Source organism: Vollenhovia emeryi, unplaced genomic scaffold (assembly GCF_000949405.1).
Source record: "Vollenhovia emeryi isolate VEMERY1.0 unplaced genomic scaffold, V.emery_V1.0 DF939150.1, whole genome shotgun sequence".
Classification (NCBI taxonomy): Eukaryota; Metazoa; Arthropoda; class Insecta; order Hymenoptera; family Formicidae; genus Vollenhovia; species Vollenhovia emeryi.
This window is the reverse complement of record NW_011967216.1, coordinates 94,978-114,927: the sequence shown is the minus strand read 5'-3', so window position 1 is coordinate 114,927 and position 19,950 is coordinate 94,978. Positions and strand designations below refer to the sequence as shown.

The following is a 19,950-nucleotide window of genomic DNA, read 5'->3' as shown; positions in this document are numbered from 1 at the left end:
AAGGCCTTCACACATAAAATTCCGTAAGGACGTAAAACGTAAGCATAAGAAAATCGACCAATCACAGTCGAGAACGTAAGGCAATGACGCAAGCAGTAGCAAATCCAACCTGTTGATTTTCTTACGCTTACGTTTTACGTCCTTACGGAATTTTATGTGTGAAGGCCTTAAGGGGATCACTCGTCTGACTTCGACTCTTTCCGGTGAGATTCGGTAATATTCGGTTCACATTTCCAATACGTGTGCACACGTATATACGGCGCGTTGCTTGTGTGCGAGCGAGCGCGCGCGCGTGGCCGAACGAATCATCCCCTCCAACTTGGAGTGGGGATGATCCTGGATGGGGATTGGAAATGTGAACCGAATATTACCGAATCTCACCGGAAAGAGTCGATGTCAGATGAGTGCCTCCGCGCCCCGAATATCAGAACCCCTCTTGCCCAGAGTCGTAGCTAACATTCCGTCTATAGAAGTCTATGATACGCGCATCCAGTGTGGTTAGATTTGCCCCCTTTTCGGGCATGCGCAGCGCAGATTTAGTGAAATCCAGTAACGTCCACATGCTCAGAAAGTGGGAGCTTATTGTTTTGGCGGGACGGCCGGCGGAAACCTCGCAGCGAAGAGGATTATAACCAATATGAGGGTAAGATAAGTTGGTATAAGTATTTTAGTTAATATTATTACAATTTAGGTGTGCATTATGGATCCAGAAATTATAATTTTTATAGACATATAAAAATAGGGCCTTCACAGGACCTTTATATATCAGAGGTTACTACTTCACTGATGCCATATTGCACTGCGCATGCCCGAAAAGGGGGCAGATCTAACAACACTGCGCGCATCCGGCGCATCGTGCATACACGTGATACACGCATCGTAGTCACATCGTAGTTACGTCGGAGTTCAAAATTACATGATCATCAAGGCGCGAGCAGTAAGGAGGGAACGGTGAGGTATCGACGCGAAGCTCGATCGGTCAATACAAAATTTCAAACATCCTGACGATGAAGCAACAGGGTCAGAAGCGAGAGGATTTGTTGTGAGTAGATTAGGAACACGATAGCTCACGCGGGGAGAGTGTGTTTCGACAACTCAAGGTGAAACCGTGAAGGAGCAACATGATGAGCGAGGCTAGTGATCCGAGCGACACCGAGATGTCCGATAAACAAGACGACAAGGATGCGGACTTTAACGTAGACGATTATTGCCACGAGATGGACAGCGACGACTCCTTCGCCGAATCGTTGGAAAATAATGTTAACGTACGTCCAGATGCTTCAATTAGAGGGCAGTTTATTGTGAGACAGCAGGGTTTCTGTTAAATTAACAGGCATAATTTGGTTTCCCTCCCCATGAATTTTCGTTGTCCTTGGCGTGAAATCTGTGTAGTTGAAAATTGATTTGCCAAACATGCGTGTCATCGTTGCGAAAAAGATTTGTGAAATTGGATGGTGAAAACCCGCTATCTCATAATTATTTTAATTTGTCTGTCTTAAATGTCTTTTTCATGAAAAATTACGTTTTGACTCGTCACTCGTCACTCTATATTACAGTTGTATGTGTTTACAATCTACTTGTCTTGTAGGTAAACGTGAACAACCCACAAGACAAATCTGCGGGCCCGGTAATTTCTGGACACAGATTTGACAAGAAACTTGTATGTGTTAAGTATCCAGGAAATGTAGTTAACGTCGACAAGGCTATTGAGACGCTGGGTGGCATCAGTTCCATTTCTATGGTACGATAGAACAAAGAAGAACATCCAATTAGTTATATTGCCTAATTGTTTAATGCCTGATTGTTTAACAGACTGTAGACGTTCCTAACAGAAGATTAGAACTACGCTTCAGACCCGACGACGGTTACAGCAAGCCCACCTGTGGGGATAGACATAGTACAAATGGTTTCTTGCTTAGAGTTAGAATAAAAAAGAATAAGGTGACACAAGTAAAAAGTACTACCGTCGAGCTTGTGAAACCAACCTCTGTAGATATTACAAACTCGGAAGCCAGTACTTCTTGCATTGGTAAAGATCTTCATGCGTCCCATTCAGAAGATGAACAGATTAGTGTCGCGAGAGAAAACATCGATCGTGAAGGCAATAGTGTCGTTGATTTGGTCAGTCAGGAAGAAGAGCGCAGTGTTGACCCTGCGCATTGCAGCAGCGAAGCAGCGTCGGCCGAGAAGGTGTGCGCTGCAGGTGTCGAAAACTTGTGTGACACATGCGTAGACAAGTGTCCGTCAAAGAGGAATAAAGATACGTTTACTTTTGACAACAATAAGTACGAGAATTTATCTAAAGAAACGAATTATGAATTGCCACGTTTGAAAATATTGGGAAGAATAGAGACCGAGTTCAAGTTCACCAGTAAGTTGTGCACAAGTTGTACCAAACGTTACCTGCATATTAATTTTTCTCACCTTATATCGAATCTTTCCCACTTTCAGACTTGTGTGACTTTCAGTACATACCAATGACACAAAACAGATCGGATCCGAAAAAATTGGAGTGCATATACAGCCTGATTTATCCAACGGGCATCCCGCTTTACTCCTGGCTGAGGAATGACGTGCCCTACTTTCTCCCACCGGCTGTCTTCAGCAGGATGGACACTATACAGCAATACATACCGAAAACCGAGCTAGATTCAAACTCGGAGAATGTAATTGGTAAAAGCAAGAAGAGTCAAGCGGGCTTTCCCAATTACATATACTTTTCTACGTCCGAAGTGCCATCCGCGGCGCCGAAAGGCATCGAGACCGCCATGAGGGTGAAGTTTCTTCAGAACACGCACTTGGAGCAGGTGCGCCAGCTCTTCGAGGAGCGTCCGATCTGGTCGAAAAACGCCATAATGTACAAGACGCAATTTACATCCGAGCAACTGAAGATATTATTGCCATCGGTGGCATATTATTTTATGACTGGACCGTGGAGAATTATGTGGGTGAAATTGGGCTACGATCCAAGAAAGGATATTAATGCGAGAAAATATCAGACATTGGATTATAGACTGAAAGCTATGCGTAAGTCAGATCAGTTTTGATTCGTTTTGATTGTCAAAGATATCTCTTTATTTAAAACATAAAGAAATATTCTGTGATCTGCAGATGGATTAGGTTCAACCGTCAAGTGTAAAAGAAATTATGCAAATTATACGCTACCATATAAATCAGCGCCCGTTTCCAAACAGAAACCTGCGGTACTTACAGCCACGGTGAGTCAGGAACAAACTTCGAAGAAAGAGCGGCATTTGTACGAGAATGTGTACATATACAGAGAGGGTATGGTACCTCCGTCCCGACAAATGTTTTATCAGGTTTGTCAATAGTTTTCTTCATAAAATTAGTACGTGAAAGTACTGATGGCAAAATAATATCACGATAAAGCAATATAAAGCACAAAGATTCAAATAAATTATATGATCGAATAGTTGGGGGTATAAATATTCTACCCCCTAACAGATAAAGAACTGTTCGAATATATCTTCATACTCAGATCTGGAGCAATTCTGGAAATAAAATATGGCCCTGAAATTCATATAATTTGATCTGTTCAGTTAGATTACGTTATTATAACCTGTTATCTCTTGTTATTCTGTTATTAGTATTGCGATGTCTTGGTAGGAGAAATACAGGAAATGCTGGCAAAGCTTCCTGACCCTTTACCTGGAATAAGATGTCACGAGAAGAGAGGATGGTTACCAACTGGATTTGATGTACAATGCAGAGAAATTTTAAATAAACAAGTACGGGCTGTCTTGAGAAAGAGAATGAACATTCCTGAAGATCGTACGTGTCGCTTGCAGTTTGCTAAAAATAAAATTATTTATTTATTGAGGATAAACTTATATTTTTTTACTACAGATCCAACGTCGCTGCCACGAAAACGAAAACGTGGCATTAAATTAAAATACAATAAAATGGTTAACAAAAGTACAAAAAAAGATACAACGAATTCTACAGAAATTTAGGTAAATGTTACTTCTACTTCGAAGTTAACAACTGAACACGATTCATAATGAAGGTTGCAGAGCTTGAATCCAAGTGATCAAAATTATAATTATGTAAAAAAAAGAAATTCTGATCACATATTTGTTTCCTCTTTGAAAATATTAAAATGTAATATTCTAATACTTAACATTTGTTCACAAAGCATTGGATATAAGAATATGTTACAGATATCTTCATATACACAGGGTGTCCTGTAAAGACCATAACAATGTTTAAGGATAAATTTTTTTAGATCATTCTAAGATAAAAATCTTAAAATACTCAGGCTATAATAAGTTTTTAATTAAAAACTTTTAGACTATGGCCCGTTTCACCGCAGCCATAAATGGTTGTCATCACCGCAGCGCTGCAAGCTGTAAAGCTAAACGGTAAAAAATTTGAAGGGCAGGACTTTTGAATGGGTTCTCGCCAAGCTAAAATTTTGGCTTAAAATGATCTCAATAATTTGCCTTTGACGTTACGATCTTTACGGGACACACTGTATATAACGTATATTAAAATAAATATAAAATACAATTATCTTCAACTAATAGTCATAGAATTTCTTCATATTACACGTAGACTTATATACATTGTCTACCCGACTGTACACAGCGAATCATAATGAATATCTACATATTCAATCTGAGAATTAAGATATGAAGGCATACAATGGCGTTTGTGAACTTCATCTCCGTCTTTTCTCATGCCAAAAAATAATTTACAGAGTAATACTCTACTTTAGGTACATTATCGCTTTAATATAATATAATTCTTTAAACTTCAGAAAAAAATGGCAAAAGCACGGATGAATTTGTCGCTTGGTCTAAAGATGCGCTAATACTTCGACAGCGGCTACCGGTGGCGTTTGATCGCCACTAAGGATAACCGGTTCGGATTCAGTTTGGACAATCCTAACGAGATTTGCATCCTTCTTCGAGGACACTAAAGTGATATTAGGCGCGACATTAGACTCGGCGCAATAACTTGGCGGTCGACTCTCCCTTGCTGTACCAGGGGCTACGATACTTCCCGTATTTGATCGGTAGGTCGGTGGCGGGGACGACGCAGGCTGCAATCGGTCCAATAACAACAACCGAAGTCTATACTCTTGCATACTAGCCTGTAATAAAGAATTTGTGTGTGAAATATTCCAAAAGTACTTGTTTTTAAATAGATTTTTACAATAATTAAAATTTATTTTAATTATTCGCAAAACTGTGGATACAATTGTTTTCGTCAACATTTAAATTGTTTATAATCTACATCTTTAAGTAAATTAAATTAATTTAATTTACTTAAAGATGTAGATTATAAACAATTTAAATGACGAAAACAATTGTATCCACAGTTTTGCGAAGAAAAAAAAATATAATTTTAATTATATTAATTTGTAGTGTATTTATTAAGTAATTAAGCAAATAAAAATTATAACGTTAACTAACGTTAACTGAAAAATATAGTTTTGTTAGTTATTTAGTTTCTCAAATGGAGTTTACGAAAGCCTTTCTATTTCTCCATCTCTATTATTTGTAATTCGAAAATTACTGATGCTTCAACATTCTGACTGAGGAAATCTTGACTCCAACCTAGATAACAAATCTACTCCTAAATCACTTATGGAAGCGATTGTGTTATTTAGTAGCCAGATAAAACGATTATTTAATAAAACGTTGCTTTATATGTATGTACCTGATAGCTCGGCGGCGGTGTTCTAAATTGAAATTCCGGATAGATCATAGCGGCGTACGGATGTATCGGTCTCGCCGGGGGTATTCTACCGGAAATGCTTGTGAAGCCGAATAAGTTGCCACAATAATCTTGATTAGTTAATCGCCACGCCACTGCACTCACCAATACCAGAAGCACTCCTATACCTGTAAAAAAACCATTATAATTATAATACAAATAAAACTATCTCAATCTTTATCTATCGGCCTACAATGGTCTAAATAATCGAGACAGATTGCTTTTTACGTAAAAATAGAAGAGAAAAGAAAAGAAGACAAATAGATTCAAATGGTTATTATTCTTTTAGTCAAAAGGCAGCGGCGTCCGTCCGTTTGTCTATTCCTCCATTTGTTCCTCGAGCCATTATTCCCTCGATCTCACGGTTTTCGCGTGTGTAAGTGTACAACATCAATCTCTGTAAGCGGCGTTCCCTCAGTGTGAGAAGCATTCTAAGCGGGTCGCAGCTTACATGCCCACGTTTAGAAAGTAACTGTTGCGAGCTCGAGTTTCCCTATTCTCTCCTCTCTCTTCCTCGATCTTGTTGCGCGCCACGTGCAGTTGATCGCTATGACAATCTACATGTTACATCTATTTATTCTTCAACAGCCTCCGATTACAGGTTTCAAGAAAGTACATCATCATAATTTCGTAATGAAAAAAAGTTCGTGCCTTCTGCGAATACTAGTAAATGAAGTATTTATACCTCACATCCGTAATTCTTTCTCTACAAATAAATTACTTCAAGTACCAAAACAATAAGAAATCGCCAAATCAGCCGAATGAGGGGACAAGCATACGTTTCAGAACAAAAATCGAAATCATTGTTAAAAGATTTCCCAAAAATACTGGAATTTTAAACGAACCCAGAATAAATTGATCCTATCAAGATGGGGAGTTTCACAAACCATTTCAAACTACTGGTTTCATCGAGTCACTTGCTGCATATGGAAAAATGGGAAAAAACGTATATTAAAAAAAATTCTTCATTCGATCGTACGGAGTATCGCAACCTCTCTTTCACAACAAAGTTATTTTCAACGCTCGATTGCCGGGCTTTCTTATTAACCCATAATGAACAAGAAAACATGTGTTTATACTCACCGGACATAAATATTCCCAAGAGGTGATCGCGACCGGAGGCTTTTAGAGCGCCAAGGAGGGTGCCTGCACCGGCGCAGACTAGACCTACGAAGCCGACACCCAATATGGACCAGCGTACTGGCGGGGAACCCAAACCGCAACACTGTTTTGGTACTGTGTCTCTGTAACGCAAAAAAAAATGAGCGATACATGTTCGTTGAATGAACCGTGGCGTATACCGACAATTATGTGATCGCGATTGCTACATTATTACAGCGTAGCCGCCAACCGTGAAGCTATATAGTTAAGTGGCTCTTAAATGATATGCACATTGATCACGAAGATTTAAGCAAGAAATTCGAACAAATTGTATGATCACACTACTCGAACGATATGGAACTTTCGTTTAACTCGATACTTTTGCCAATTGACTTTATGCCAATAACGGTCCAATTTTCTGAACCCTTCATCACGTTCTGAAATCTGATACCCAATACAAATAAAAATAAAGTTAATTAAACATTGGGCGATAATAATTAAAATATGGACAATTGAATCTCATGTAAAATAAAAAAACCGCTTACGACAAAATTTGCCAAAGTTTTAGTTCGTTTGCAATTTCTTTGCAGAATAGGCGAAAATCTGTGGACAAAGTGTGAATAAACTGGGGATTCCAGAATTTAAAGAAACGCACTGAAGGATGTTCGTGGCGAAAGCACAGGTTTTTCCTTTCAAAGGGCCATTTACGGACGAATTGCGGATAGTAAAATGCTGTGCCAAAAAAAAATCGCGTTTTCGCCCGAGGGAAAGAAATGTTACCCGAGGCTCACCTGCCGAAGGCAGAGACGCTAGCAGGTACAGGGAAAGGTAGGCCGAGGTTGAGGCCCCTGAGGCTCAAGTGCGGGGGTGGAGGGTGAAGGAATCCTCTGGCGGGTGGTACCAGCGGCACTCCTAGTGCGGTTGATGCCGTCTGGCAGCCCGACGTGGCGGCGGGATACGTCGGTATGGAGCAAGACCTCAGAGCGCGGCGATGCTGTCTGCGTATTCGTCGCTCCCGTCTACGCGCGTCTCGAATACCGCTGGGAACCTCCTCGGTCTGGCCGGCCGCCGGAGGAGGAGGAGGCGGGGGCGGAGGAGGAGCACCGCTCTGAAGACCCAGCTCGGTCTGCGCCTCCGTCGAGGTAAAAGACCGAGCGACGTCCCGTGCCGCCTGAAATGTAAAACGAGCTATGAATTTGAGCGACTCGACTCTAGCTGCGACGTGACATTGTTACGAATAGTCGACTTTTATTGTCAGATTGCAAAACACGACTAATCGCGCGGAATATAAAATACACTTCGTGTGGAAATTGCACAAATATATTATACGTATTATATACAGGGTGGTCCATTTTAATCGACAATCGGAAATATTTCGTCAGGTAAACCAGATGGAGAAAAATGTTTCAGACAAAAGTTGTATGGTTTCGAGGGGGCCATAAGACGGTAGCATTGGTTTGACCTTGAAGAATTATTTGAAGGTCACATAAAGGTCACACCAATTTTTTTAAATGGCATCCCCTATTTTTTATTACATATTTTTTATTACATATACATATAAAATGAATATTTTACAAGATATTTTGTAATTTACGTCAAAATATTGGAACTTTCAAACCTTAATAACAAGAAGTTCTTAATAAAAAAATACTTTATTATAGTGTTTTGGAAAGCTCTCGAGGTTAGTTACAAGAATATGTAATAAAAAATAGGGGATGCCATTTAAAAAAATTGGTGTGACCTTTATGTGACCTTCAAATAATTCTTCAAGGTCAAACCAATGGTACCGTCTTATGGCCCCCTCGAAACCATACAACTTTTGTCTGAAACATTTTTCTCCATCTGGCTTACCTGACGAAATATTTCCAATTGTCGATTAAAATGGACCACCCTGTATATACGGCGAATGATTAAGATCCTTCTCTCCTTATACCCTTCTATCCTTCTCTCAAGTATCTAATGACGAGACATTTACATAGAAAATTTTAATATTTCTTAATTTTTTTACCTTTAAATTTTAATCCGCGAAGAACGCATTTTTATTTAAAAAACGCGATTAATTATAATTCTGAAATAAAATGTTTCTCAGTCTCACTGTACCTTTTTCTGTGAACTATAAAATCAACTAGGAAAATTAAATGCAATAATAAAACTTTTATATCGTCGAACTTTTATCACTGAAAGAAATTAAAATAATATAATTTGAATTTAAATAATTTAATGATTAAGTAAAATAATAAAAATAAAAAATAATAATATTAAAATATTATTATTATTGTTATTATTTTTATTTTAATAATTATATTTTAATAAAATTATTAAAATAAAAAGCGATAAACTTCAGTTTTATTAAATTGTTATATTTAATCATCGCAGTTTAGTCACCGCTCGGAGAAAAATGTATTACGAAACCTTGGCTGCGGTGATATTTTTCGCAACAAATACTGTGTACTTCGGCAAAATCATTATTATTATAAATTGATGATCAATTTCATTGTGGGAATTTATTGTTCCCGTTTCAGCACGAGATTGTGTTTCAAGACCGACGTATAAGTGGCGTGTAGTAGTAGTAAGCAGAAATCATATATAAATTCAAAGCTAAAATTAAATAAACTAATTAATGAAGATTACATCGACTAACTTAATTAAACTGCTGAATTAAACTTCATTATCGGATTAAACTAACTTAATATCCTCACTTTATTGCAAATAATTATATAATAGATTGAACTTTAATTAATAATTCACGTTTGACTTTGTTTCACGGCAGCTCGATTAATGTGTCTTGTCAAATGTCGGGATTCGGAGTTTTACACGAGTTCGTGTCAAGTTCGAGTTACGTAACGAGAAATGTTTGAGATAAACGGAGCTCTCGATAATTGATGAGTTTCTACAAAATGATGCATACAGTTTCGAAGTTAATTAATTTAATTAATTTAATTTAACAAAAAGTTATTCGGCGAGTTCCTGCGTCAACTCCTTGCGCGGTGCATCTCCCGCAATAATTTAATCAAGTCTTTTCTCCGCGTCTATTTCAAAAGTCAAGGTTGCGAGTAAAGGATCAATATATCGAAATGTATCTCTCGATACAGAAGGTGGAACGAGAGTATTTTAAATAGCGACCTAAAAAGTACTGTTTTTCCTACATCTTGTTGCATCCTCGATGCTCGTTCCGAGATGACTGTCATCGAGACTTCCATCGTCGCGGATCTTCTATTGACGCTTTTATTGACATTTTGTCACGTTTATTAACATTTCACAGCTACGGTCTGCGATTTATACTTGCAGAATGTACAGTTTTAATGTGGTTTTATTCGCGACATAAATTTTCAAGATAAGATCCGGAAAAAAGGACACCGAGAGCATAAATAATCGAATTTAATTATTGCAATTAGAAAGCTCGTTTGACATTTATGCAGTCCATTTCGATCGTAAAGAGACTACACCGTTCGTCTCGCGTCGAAACCGTTACGTATTACGAATATGTAAATTTTCACAAAACTGTAAAATAGGTGAATTCAAGTCTGCGATAAAAGTTGGAGATCAGTTGGAATAAAATTAACGATACGCCCAATCTCCTTCCTCAGCCGTTAAAGACGTATCCATAAATCACGTTCGTCCCAAAAGACAACAAAAATTTTACCTAATCGAGAAAAAAATAAAAATAATCAGAGTGTAACTCTTTTGCTCGTATATTGCAAATACAAATATCAATTATTATTAAAGGCCATAATGACGAGCATTAGTGGATGTTAATTAAAAAGAAATACATATATACTTTATTCTTAAACTTGTGGTAAACGTTTCAGCTATACTAAGCCTTCTTCAGTAGAATTATCCGCTTTTTACATCAGTCGCGTACACGCCGCGCATTTTACATTTTTCGGCAGTGGATTGTCTGGCCAACTTTTTTGATATCGGCAATGTCCATGCTGTGAGGAACTATACCACCCGTGTTTTTCAGTACATTCTTCGTTGGATGGCGAGAACATGTTAGTCCCAAGGGGTTGGTCACTGAGGTAATCTTTGTACAAGGGCTAGGTAATTGAGCGACAATCCAAACGAGATCTTGGGTAATCCAATATATCTGGGGTAATTTTAAATATTCTATAAGCCGAATCAGACTAGCAATTGCGGATTGGATTGGGATTGGCGATTATCCTCTAGCCAATGAGAGCAAAGCAGCCAGCGATGTAATCGACTCTCATTGGCTAGAGGACAGTCGTCAATCGCCAATCCCAATCCAATCCGCGTTTGCAATTGCTAGTCTGATTCGGCCTTAAGGTAATCTTGACGAAGTATTAGGTAATCTTGAGTAATCTCTGAGGTAATTTAAGGGTAATTTTTGTACACTATAACCGCTAGTGACCAACCCCTCGGTTGGTCCCAATCTATTAGCTCGTTGGATTTTTAAAAAACGTAGCAAAACATGTTCACTGCGGGTCTCTCGTAGGTTGGCTCTAGACTGTTACTAGACTGTTAAATAATATAATTAAAGTTTAAATATAATTCAATATCTAAATAAACTATAGTACGTCGCGTTAAATACGCGTGAAATTTAACCGAATGGCAATTTGACCGGAGATTATTAAAATAAAAAAAACTAAGAGATCCCGATTTCATTAAATTATCACTTTATGCAATTTAATCATCGCTCTGCAATTACCAAAAAAGTATCGCGAAACCTAGGCGGGGGTGGTTCGCGTTACACAGCTCGATTTGAAATGAAAAAAATCCAACGTTGTCCACACTCTAAAAAAAAATAGTGGCGTAAACTTTCACCACATTCACGTAGTTAAATAACTCGGTGTCAATTTTAACACGGATATTGTGGAAAATCTTTCACGCCGACAAACGCGGCGTCAACTTTTCACGCTATATTGTTTTGTTTTCACGACACGCGTGATGCGATCGCAATGTTAATTTCACGTCGATAAGGTGAGAATTATGTAGACACCTGGATGGGTGTTCATTTCACACCAATGGTGAGAATTCACATCCATATTTCTTACGAGTGCACGTGTACTCTTCCTCTCGAGGATTTCGGTCACTCGAGCGGCCGCGAGTGCGCGCGCGCGCGCGCGCGACACGTCGCGAGAGGAAACGAAACGGTACCTGCGTTTGGTCCGCGCTGCTCCTGACATTATCCACGGCGGCGCCGTCGACGGCGATGACGCTCACGGGTCTCGGGTCGGACGGGGCCTCGGCCATCGTACGATCCTGAGCGCATCGGGTCTCCGCGGTCGGCCGCGAGCGGTGAAGCACCTCCTCTCCGTCTCGCGATGCACAATATTTCCCCGCGTCTGAATCCTCCTCTCCTCGCTCACTTCCGCACTGCGCCCTGTTCGCCCTCGCCCCCTCCGAGCACGCCTGATCCTTTATTCACGTTGATCTCGCGACGTTCCACGTGAAACGGTACTCTTTTCTTTTTCACTCGCGCGATTTTACCCCCCTGTTTTCCCTCCCGCGAGTCACCGACGGCCCGCTGGCGACTCGCTTTAACGCCTCGAAGGTGAAACGTCGAGGACGATCCTACCCTCCTTTGTCTGTCCCCTCCTCCCTCTCACCGATCGGCGCAAGGTGCACAATGGACTTGAGTGTAACATCAAGTACGACGATTCCGAGAAACGAGAATACGAGAACACAATGGTAACACGCTCAACCGCCGTTATCGTCTATCGAACTGGTCGCCATACGGCAAACCGGTCCCCGTCACGAAACTAGATCCTTTCTCCGCGCCGAATATCACCGCGCGTGTTAACGCACTCTTAACACAGCCTCCGGTTCCACCAGTGTTCCGCTAGCCCGCATGGGAGCGGCGTCGCGCGCCAGGATAACGCGTTGGCTCTTCTTGCCATTGCGCCTTGCCTCGCCGGCTGAATCCTCTCTCTCGACGACGCGACCGCGCGTTCCTCCTTGGCCGGCAGCCGTCCGATCCGCGGCGATCTAAAAATGTAAAACTCGCTGCATTTTTTTACCCCCCCGTCGTTTCGCGCGACGCGCTCTTCGAGATCACGCTGGTCTCGCCGCGTGAGTAAACTGCGTTTGTCCCAGGCCACATGGGGTCCGCTTAGGTCCGGTTTTCGTCGCTTAACTTTAATCTCGCAACCCAAGTACGTTTCTTCAGATATTGCCCGGTATCGATAATAAAATTTCAAATTTCACTCGACCTCAGCTGGCCACATTTGTTAAATTAGCTTTCACAACGTCTCGACCGTTCGGTCGAGGTCCTTATCAAGCGGGATCTTGTTACGGAGTCATGTTAAATACAAGTAAAACCGCCATCTTACAAAGCGGAATAGAGTACTGTGTCAGGGACAACCAACGATAAGAGCAAATTTTCACTAACGTCCGGAGTCGAGGGATGCAAGACCAAGAGTTAAATTCTTCGTCTCTTTCTAAAGTAACAGTTGGAAAGAGACAAAGAACGAATTAAGCCAAGCTTAAAATTAAGCGACGTTAGTGAAACCGGACCTCAGAGCCAATTTCGCGTCAGTTAGGGCCAGTTTCACAAACGTTTAACCGCTAACCCATGGTTAATTGATCCTCTGTCTCTTCTTGGATAACAAGATAGAGAAAGATAGGAAGTCGACTGAACGCTGGTTAACAGTTAACCGACGTTTGTGAAACTGGACCTTAACTGTTAACCAGAGTTTAGTCAACTCCCTATCTTTTTCTACCTTGTTATCTAAGGGCCAGTTTCACAAACGTCGGTTAATTGTTAACCAGAGTTCAGTCAACTTCCTATCTTTTTCTATTTTGTTATCTAAGAAGAGACAGAGAATCAATTAACCTTCGGTTAGCAGTTGACCGACGTTTGCGAAACTGACCCTAGGTTCGGTTTCACCAAACGTCGCTTAACTGTAATCTTTAGTTAAATTCTTTGTCTCTTTCTAAAGTAACAGTTGGAAGGAGACAAAGAACGAATTAAGCCAAGCCTAAAGTTAAACGACGTTGGTGAAACCAGACCTTAGTCATTTCCACTTCACGACACGTTTGACTTAGCTCTGCTTTTTACTTTTCTTCGTTATTTCGTTTCGCAGCTCAACACAGAGCAAGACGTTCCCTTTACGTTTAGAAATTATTTAATTATTTATTTCATCATTTTGTGCCGCGGTTCTTAACTCTTTTGCGTATTTAATTAATTTAATAACGACGAAGATTTAGTATAAATCGAAACGTTCCATTTGTTTTTAAAGGATAAATTATTTCATTATTCACTTTAACATCCGCATTCGCTCGTTTATCGACCCTCAGTCGTTCCATATTGCTTGAGACATACGAGCCCGACTCTCCTTTATTTTATGGACAATTTACCAGCTGATTCGCTTGAGAATACACGTGGGGGAAAGTGAATCCGAGCGCTCGTTTAAGGGCTTAAGGCAACGGGTCTACCGCATTCGGTAATAGGTGTACAAATTTTAGGCAATAAACGGCATTAACAAGGCAATAGCTTAGGCAATATTGCAAAATGTGTTTCGCTTAACGAAAAAAAAAACGTAATAATTCTGAACCAAGATTAAGGCTTTTATACATGTATATTTTTATATTTGTTAATGTGTTATGTAACACCCTTTATATTTCTTTGATCTTAGTTTCACTGACTATGACCCGAAAATGGGTCGAAACGTTTGAAGATTGATTAATAAATGTACATAGACAAAATGTAGGAAGTTGAAGACAATAACCGCAGAAATGTATTGCCTTTTCCGACAATAGGTGTACACTTTTTTGAGGTGCGATCAACCCCTTGGCTCAGGGTCATTTGAACCCATTGCAGAATCTATTAACTTCTACTCGAGGAGTAAACCGCTGACCAAAATCATGCACAGCAATGACCACTAATGCCCAGCGGGCATTACTTTATCTTATTTATCTTCTGGCTGAGGTAAATTTTTCTTAATATGCAATTTACTTTCGCTATAATTATCTGCGCTACATTTAAAAAAAATTCAGTGTTAAGTTATGTACGTTTGCAGATAACTTGAAAAGGGTCCAAATCCGGGACCGAAACGTCGTTTGTTTTTTAAATGAAAACATTGGCCAGTGTAGGTCGTTTTTGAAAAACTACATATCATTGGAGCCACCTTAAGTTTCTCCAATATTTTGTAGATATTTTCTTGAAAAAGGACCACAATCCGGGTGACCGAAACGTCGGAATAAATTGACGAATTAAACCACCTTAGCCAGTTTAACGTCGTCAAACAATTTCTCTTCCCGTTTTTAATCAATTACTGGCGACAATAATATTCTTCTTCTTATTTATCTTGTTTTATCTTTAATCTTGTTTTATCTGTACATCACAATGCCCTCGGCGGCTACCCCTCGCTTCTAATTAAAAACGAAATGACTTCAACGTGGAAACGCGCCACATACGGCTGGATCTTTGCGCCTAATAATATTTCTGCGTGAATTTATATCAGGGATCCCGGACACGTGGGTGTCGATTTGCGTCCGAACAACTTCAGCGTCAAGTCAGTCTCGTGCGTCTGACGGTCAGTCGTTCTCAAATTATCACTTATCGGTTTATGCTGCACTTATAGAAAGATTTCGACGTGAGAAAGATCGTCTGTTGTTTCATTCTCCACCATATTACACAACACTATTGTGCCTTCCTCCTCAAATTCCTGTGTCAAACGTAAACAATGGCAACATGCGGAACCTATGTATAGAGTTATTAACCTCTCGTTTCTTTATTGTTTCATTTAATCTCGTAAAATCTCGTAAAAACGTAAAATATAAAAGGGCACATTTCGTAAGTGTCTAATAATAAATTTGTCGTAATTGAAAAACAAAAGAATTCGCTCTATTCTTTTCAACTTGGCACATTATCAAACGACCATACAATGTACAATTGCCCCGTAATATCCAATTTGAAAGATTTGAAAGCAAAAAGTATGTCGTTGTGACATCAGGAGTGAATTTTTTTACATGAAAAATTTGCAATATTAAATCTGCAATGTAAAAAAATGTGAAAGCTACATTTCGTAAGTGACTAATGATAAATTCATCGTAATTGAAACACAAAAGAATTCGCTCTATTCTTTTCAACTTGGCACATTATTAAACGACAATACAATGTACGGTTGCTCCGCGATATCCAGTTCGAGAGATTTGAGAGCAAAAATGATAACATTTAAAAGATCAAAGCAGCCAATTGAATTATAAACTGCGATCGCACGACAAACATGTCAGTAATTGTAAGCTCTTCCACCGAGTTTCTCGGATCCGAGAAAAGAGAAAAGGAAATATCTCCTTTATGAAAACACGCGTCTCAGATTTCGTGTTTAGCGACGCATTTTAAAGAGAAGCAAATCGGTTCCGGGCAGTTTCTCTCCGACGCGCGTCTCTTTGTCAGAACTACTTTCTACTCAAAATTATTCTCCCCCTACTCGCAGGACTCCTACGATCCTCGACAATCGTCCTCGACGAAGCCACTGCGAGCGGCTTTCATTGTTCCAACAATCGATTATCGATTCAACTATGCAGATTCGAACAAAACCCCCCCCCCCCCCGTTTCAAAACCGACGAATAATTGGCGCGCAATTCGCCGAGTTGGAAAAGATACACAGAATTCACGCAGAAATATTATTTAGCGTCCGCAAAGTTTCTTTCTGCCAATAAGTTCCGGGCGATAACCTGTACTTTGTTTAAAAACGACATCCTTTATTACTCTCGGCCCTCGACTCTTACCATTTGTCTTTACGAGTCGTAACGAGCGAGACTCGAGCCTAATCTACAATGCTTCCTGCATCTAGAAATATTGTTTTATACAAGTGAAAACGTTTCGAAAATTTGTCGACAATTCGTACGATTATACGATGTGTAATGTACAATTTGTCAACTTGCACAAACTTTTTAAACGTATTTATCGGTTGCAAAATAGAATGTTTCTAGACGCAAGAGGCACATTGTAGATTAGGCGTTAAGCCAAACTAACTAAAAGAAATATTCTACTTTGTGTAAACAAATCAAAACGCTTAAAAAATTGATCGACAGTGTACGATTATGCAATGCGCAATTTATCAACTCGCACAAATTTTTCAAACGTATTTCTCGACCACAAAACAATGTTTCCAGATGCAAAGAGCACGTTGTAAATTAGGCTTGAAGCCTAATTTTCTCTCTGGATCTGGAGACATTCCATTATGTATAAACAAAGCAAAACGCTTAAAAAAATTGATCGACAGTGTACGATTATGCAATGCGCAATTTATCAACTTGCACAAATTTTTCAAACGTATTTCTCGACCACAAAACAGAATGTTTCCAAATGCAAAGAGCACGCTGTAAATTACGCTTGAAGCCTAAGCTACAACGTTCTCTCTGCATCTGGAAACATTCCATTTTGTATAAACAAAGCAAAACGCTTAAAAAATTGATCGACAGTGTACGATTATGTAATGTACAATTTATCAACTTGCACAAATTTTTTAAACGTATTTCTCAACCACAAAACAGAATGTTGCAGAGAGCACGTTGTGGATTAGGCTTTATTGTTGCTATTATTATTATTATTATCATCGGGCAACAGAGACTCAGCCCGAGAACGGCATCTTCTCTATTTAATTGTTTTATCGCTTTCCCGTATGGGTTCACTGTCTCTCGACGATCGTCTACAACCTTGCGTGTATCTCGAATAAAGCGTCGATCGCGGATTTAAAGAAAAACAAGCACGATGCGCGAGAGAGCGTCGCTCTACCCGCCGTGTATCGGACGCGCGACGAGACATTTTCCAAAAAAAAAAAACCTCTCTCTTTCTCTCTCTCTCTTTCCCTCCGCGCCGTTCCGAGAGGCGCCTTCTCTCAGAGCACTTCTAGCATGGCGAGAATATATGCGCGAGCTGCCGTCGAGAGACTGGCGAGAGACACGACCGCGAACCGCGTTCGGATCAGCGACGAGTGTCCCGAGAGCGGAGCGAGCCAAATCGGCCGCGGATGAAGGCGCTCCCGCGTACGCACGTACTATACGTTCCGCGACAACAAACGGTAAATCAGGCCTTCGAGAGAGAGAGAGAGAGAAAGAGAGAGACAGAAACAGAGAAAGAGAGAGAGAGCCTTTTAACCTGATTGGGGTCGCGGCAGATTTCCCAACGGAAACGTCTGCGTTCGGGAAAAAAGGGAGAGAGAGAGAGAGAGAAAGAGAGAGGGAGAGAAAAGGATCACTCGCGGGAGACTCTCTCGCGCTGCACTCGAGACTCACTCAGAGACGGGCACCGCGATCTCCTTTGTGCGCGCCCGATCGATCTGCACGGGAGCGTCCAAGTCGCGCGTTATCTGTCAGCGGAACGAACGCGAGCGCGGGCCACGAAAGCGAGACACTCTCCGCGCCGGCGGATAGCGGCTCTACTGACTGGCGACTCTCCGACTGACTCCCGTTGCTGGCGCGAGACGCGTAGCGTAGCGCGACGCGCGTATGTGTGTGTGTGTGTGGGTGTGTGTGTGTGCGCGCGCGTGTGTGTCGCGCGCGCGGGGCGCACCTACACACGCGAGCGCGCGCCAATCGCGTCGCGTCCCGCGGCGCGACGAGGACGGCCCGCGGTGCCCGGCGTGCGCGCGAGAGGGACGGAAAAGCGAACGCGCGCAATGGTGCCGAGAGAGAGATGTTAACGCCAGAAATGCCGCGGAGAAGCGGCCGTTTGCGATTTCTTTCGAAAATGTCACTCGAATTTATGGCGGCGCGCTTCCCCCGAGATCCACTCGCCGCGAACAGACGAGATTCGCTTCTCTCCTTCGTATACAGGGTGTTTAGAAAGCTCCAGGCCGGCGAGATAAAGAGAAAATGAGGCATTTTGGGGAAGGGATGTTTAATACAAACGTTGTCACCGAGCGCATATCCAGTACGGGAAATCTGTAACTTAATATCGTTAACTAGCGACAGCCAATGGCGAAGACGATCTTCGAAAAAGACGCAGACTTTCATTGGTTGTTCCTAGTTGACGTTGTCGACAAAACCTCGATAGCAAGTTACAGAATTCCCGTACAGGACGGGAATTCTGTAACTTGTAATCGATGCTTTTCGGTATCGTTAACTAGCGACAGCCAATGGCGAGGACGATCTTCGAAAAAGACGCAGATTTTCATTGGTTGTTCCTATAGGAAACTTATATGAAAATCTGCGTCTTTTTCGAAGATCGTCCTCGCCATTGGCTGTCGCTAGTTAACGATACCGAAAAGCATCGATTACAAGTTACAGAATTCCCATACTAGGTTGTTAATTACCGAAATGAGTCTTCAAAATCGGGGAGAGATCATCTTGAGGGTTTCCTTTTTTTTTTTTAACGAAAACCGCTGCGTTTTGTTACATGTTCTCATAGAGCCGTTGCCAAGATCTTTACGAAACACCGCTTACAAAACTGCTTGCACTGAGAACTTTCCGAGTATACTTACTGAATACATAAGCACATTTACTACGGATCTAAATATATTATATACGTATATTTAAGTTTGTGGAAATATGCACGGAGGAAGATTGCCGTTGAATTAAGAAAAAAATGAGGTTGCTCGAATCAAACGTTAACGACGCGGGCTGCGCCGCAAACATAAAGCTATTCGTTCAATTGTATTTGCTATGGATTTTAGTTCTAAGCACTGTACTAATTATCCAGATTATTAAGGCGACTATCCGATGTTTTCCATTCATTAATACTGATGTGGTTTCAACGATTTCATTTCGATTACGCTGATCTTGCTGACTCAGCATTTTTTTCCCGTGTGCTAGGTATATACCTAGGCCCGTATTCCGAGTCCTATTTCGTCGATAAAAGGGCCGATAAAAGATCTTTTCAATCAATAAGGCCCGTATCCTGCACTGAGAAAATTTTTCGTCGGTTAAACCAATTAAATAGTGTTTCCGATGGTGAATTTTCCCGATGAAATTTGATCGAAAAAGCGATTATAGTTCTCACCGGATGTACAATTTAATCGGACATAATAACAAACGGATATATCCGATGAAAAGTATGATCGGTTTGTCAATCAAACTTCATCGGATGTATCCATAATTTAATCGGAAAAATTAACCATCGGAAACACTGTATTTAAGGGGATCCTAAAGTCATATGTTTTATCGACACGTTCGAATATAGCTTTTGCGCTGGAAAATGTT

General features: G+C 40.7%; 2 protein-coding genes across 6 annotated transcripts; one reads left to right on the top strand and one right to left on the bottom strand.

Annotated features, from left to right (window-relative positions):
* The first annotated feature begins 828 nt into the window (after positions 1-828).
* LOC105565595 (general transcription factor 3C polypeptide 5) lies at positions 829-4,855 on the top strand. 3 transcript variants are annotated; one of them, XM_012018915.1, is made up of 9 exons: positions 829-951; positions 1,051-1,265; positions 1,589-1,741; positions 1,813-2,371; positions 2,452-3,027; positions 3,112-3,320; positions 3,609-3,792; positions 3,868-3,974; positions 4,781-4,855. In XM_012018915.1, the coding sequence occupies exons 2-8, from the start codon at positions 1,122-1,124 to the stop codon at positions 3,972-3,974; spliced, it is 1,932 nt and encodes a 643-aa protein (XP_011874305.1). In that variant the 5' UTR covers positions 829-951; positions 1,051-1,121; the 3' UTR covers positions 4,781-4,855. The 3 variants fall into 3 exon arrangements, with proteins under 3 accessions (XP_011874305.1, XP_011874303.1, XP_011874304.1); XM_012018913.1 differs by having other exon boundaries at positions 829-1,265; XM_012018914.1 differs by lacking the exon at positions 4,781-4,855 and having other exon boundaries at positions 829-1,265; positions 3,868-3,997.
* On the bottom strand, positions 4,810-18,257 carry LOC105565596. 3 transcript variants are annotated; one of them, XM_012018917.1, is made up of 6 exons: positions 17,909-18,257; positions 11,959-12,789; positions 7,635-8,014; positions 6,826-6,986; positions 5,686-5,870; positions 4,810-5,116 (listed from the first exon to the last, which is right to left on the bottom strand). In XM_012018917.1, the coding sequence occupies exons 2-6, from the start codon at positions 12,052-12,054 to the stop codon at positions 4,820-4,822; spliced, it is 1,119 nt and encodes a 372-aa protein (XP_011874307.1). In that variant the 5' UTR covers positions 12,055-12,789; positions 17,909-18,257; the 3' UTR covers positions 4,810-4,819. The 3 variants fall into 3 exon arrangements, with proteins under 3 accessions (XP_011874307.1, XP_011874306.1, XP_011874308.1); XM_012018916.1 differs by having other exon boundaries at positions 18,046-18,257; XM_012018918.1 differs by lacking the exon at positions 17,909-18,257 and adding an exon at positions 17,594-17,608.
* Between the last annotated feature and the right edge of the window lie 1,693 nt (positions 18,258-19,950).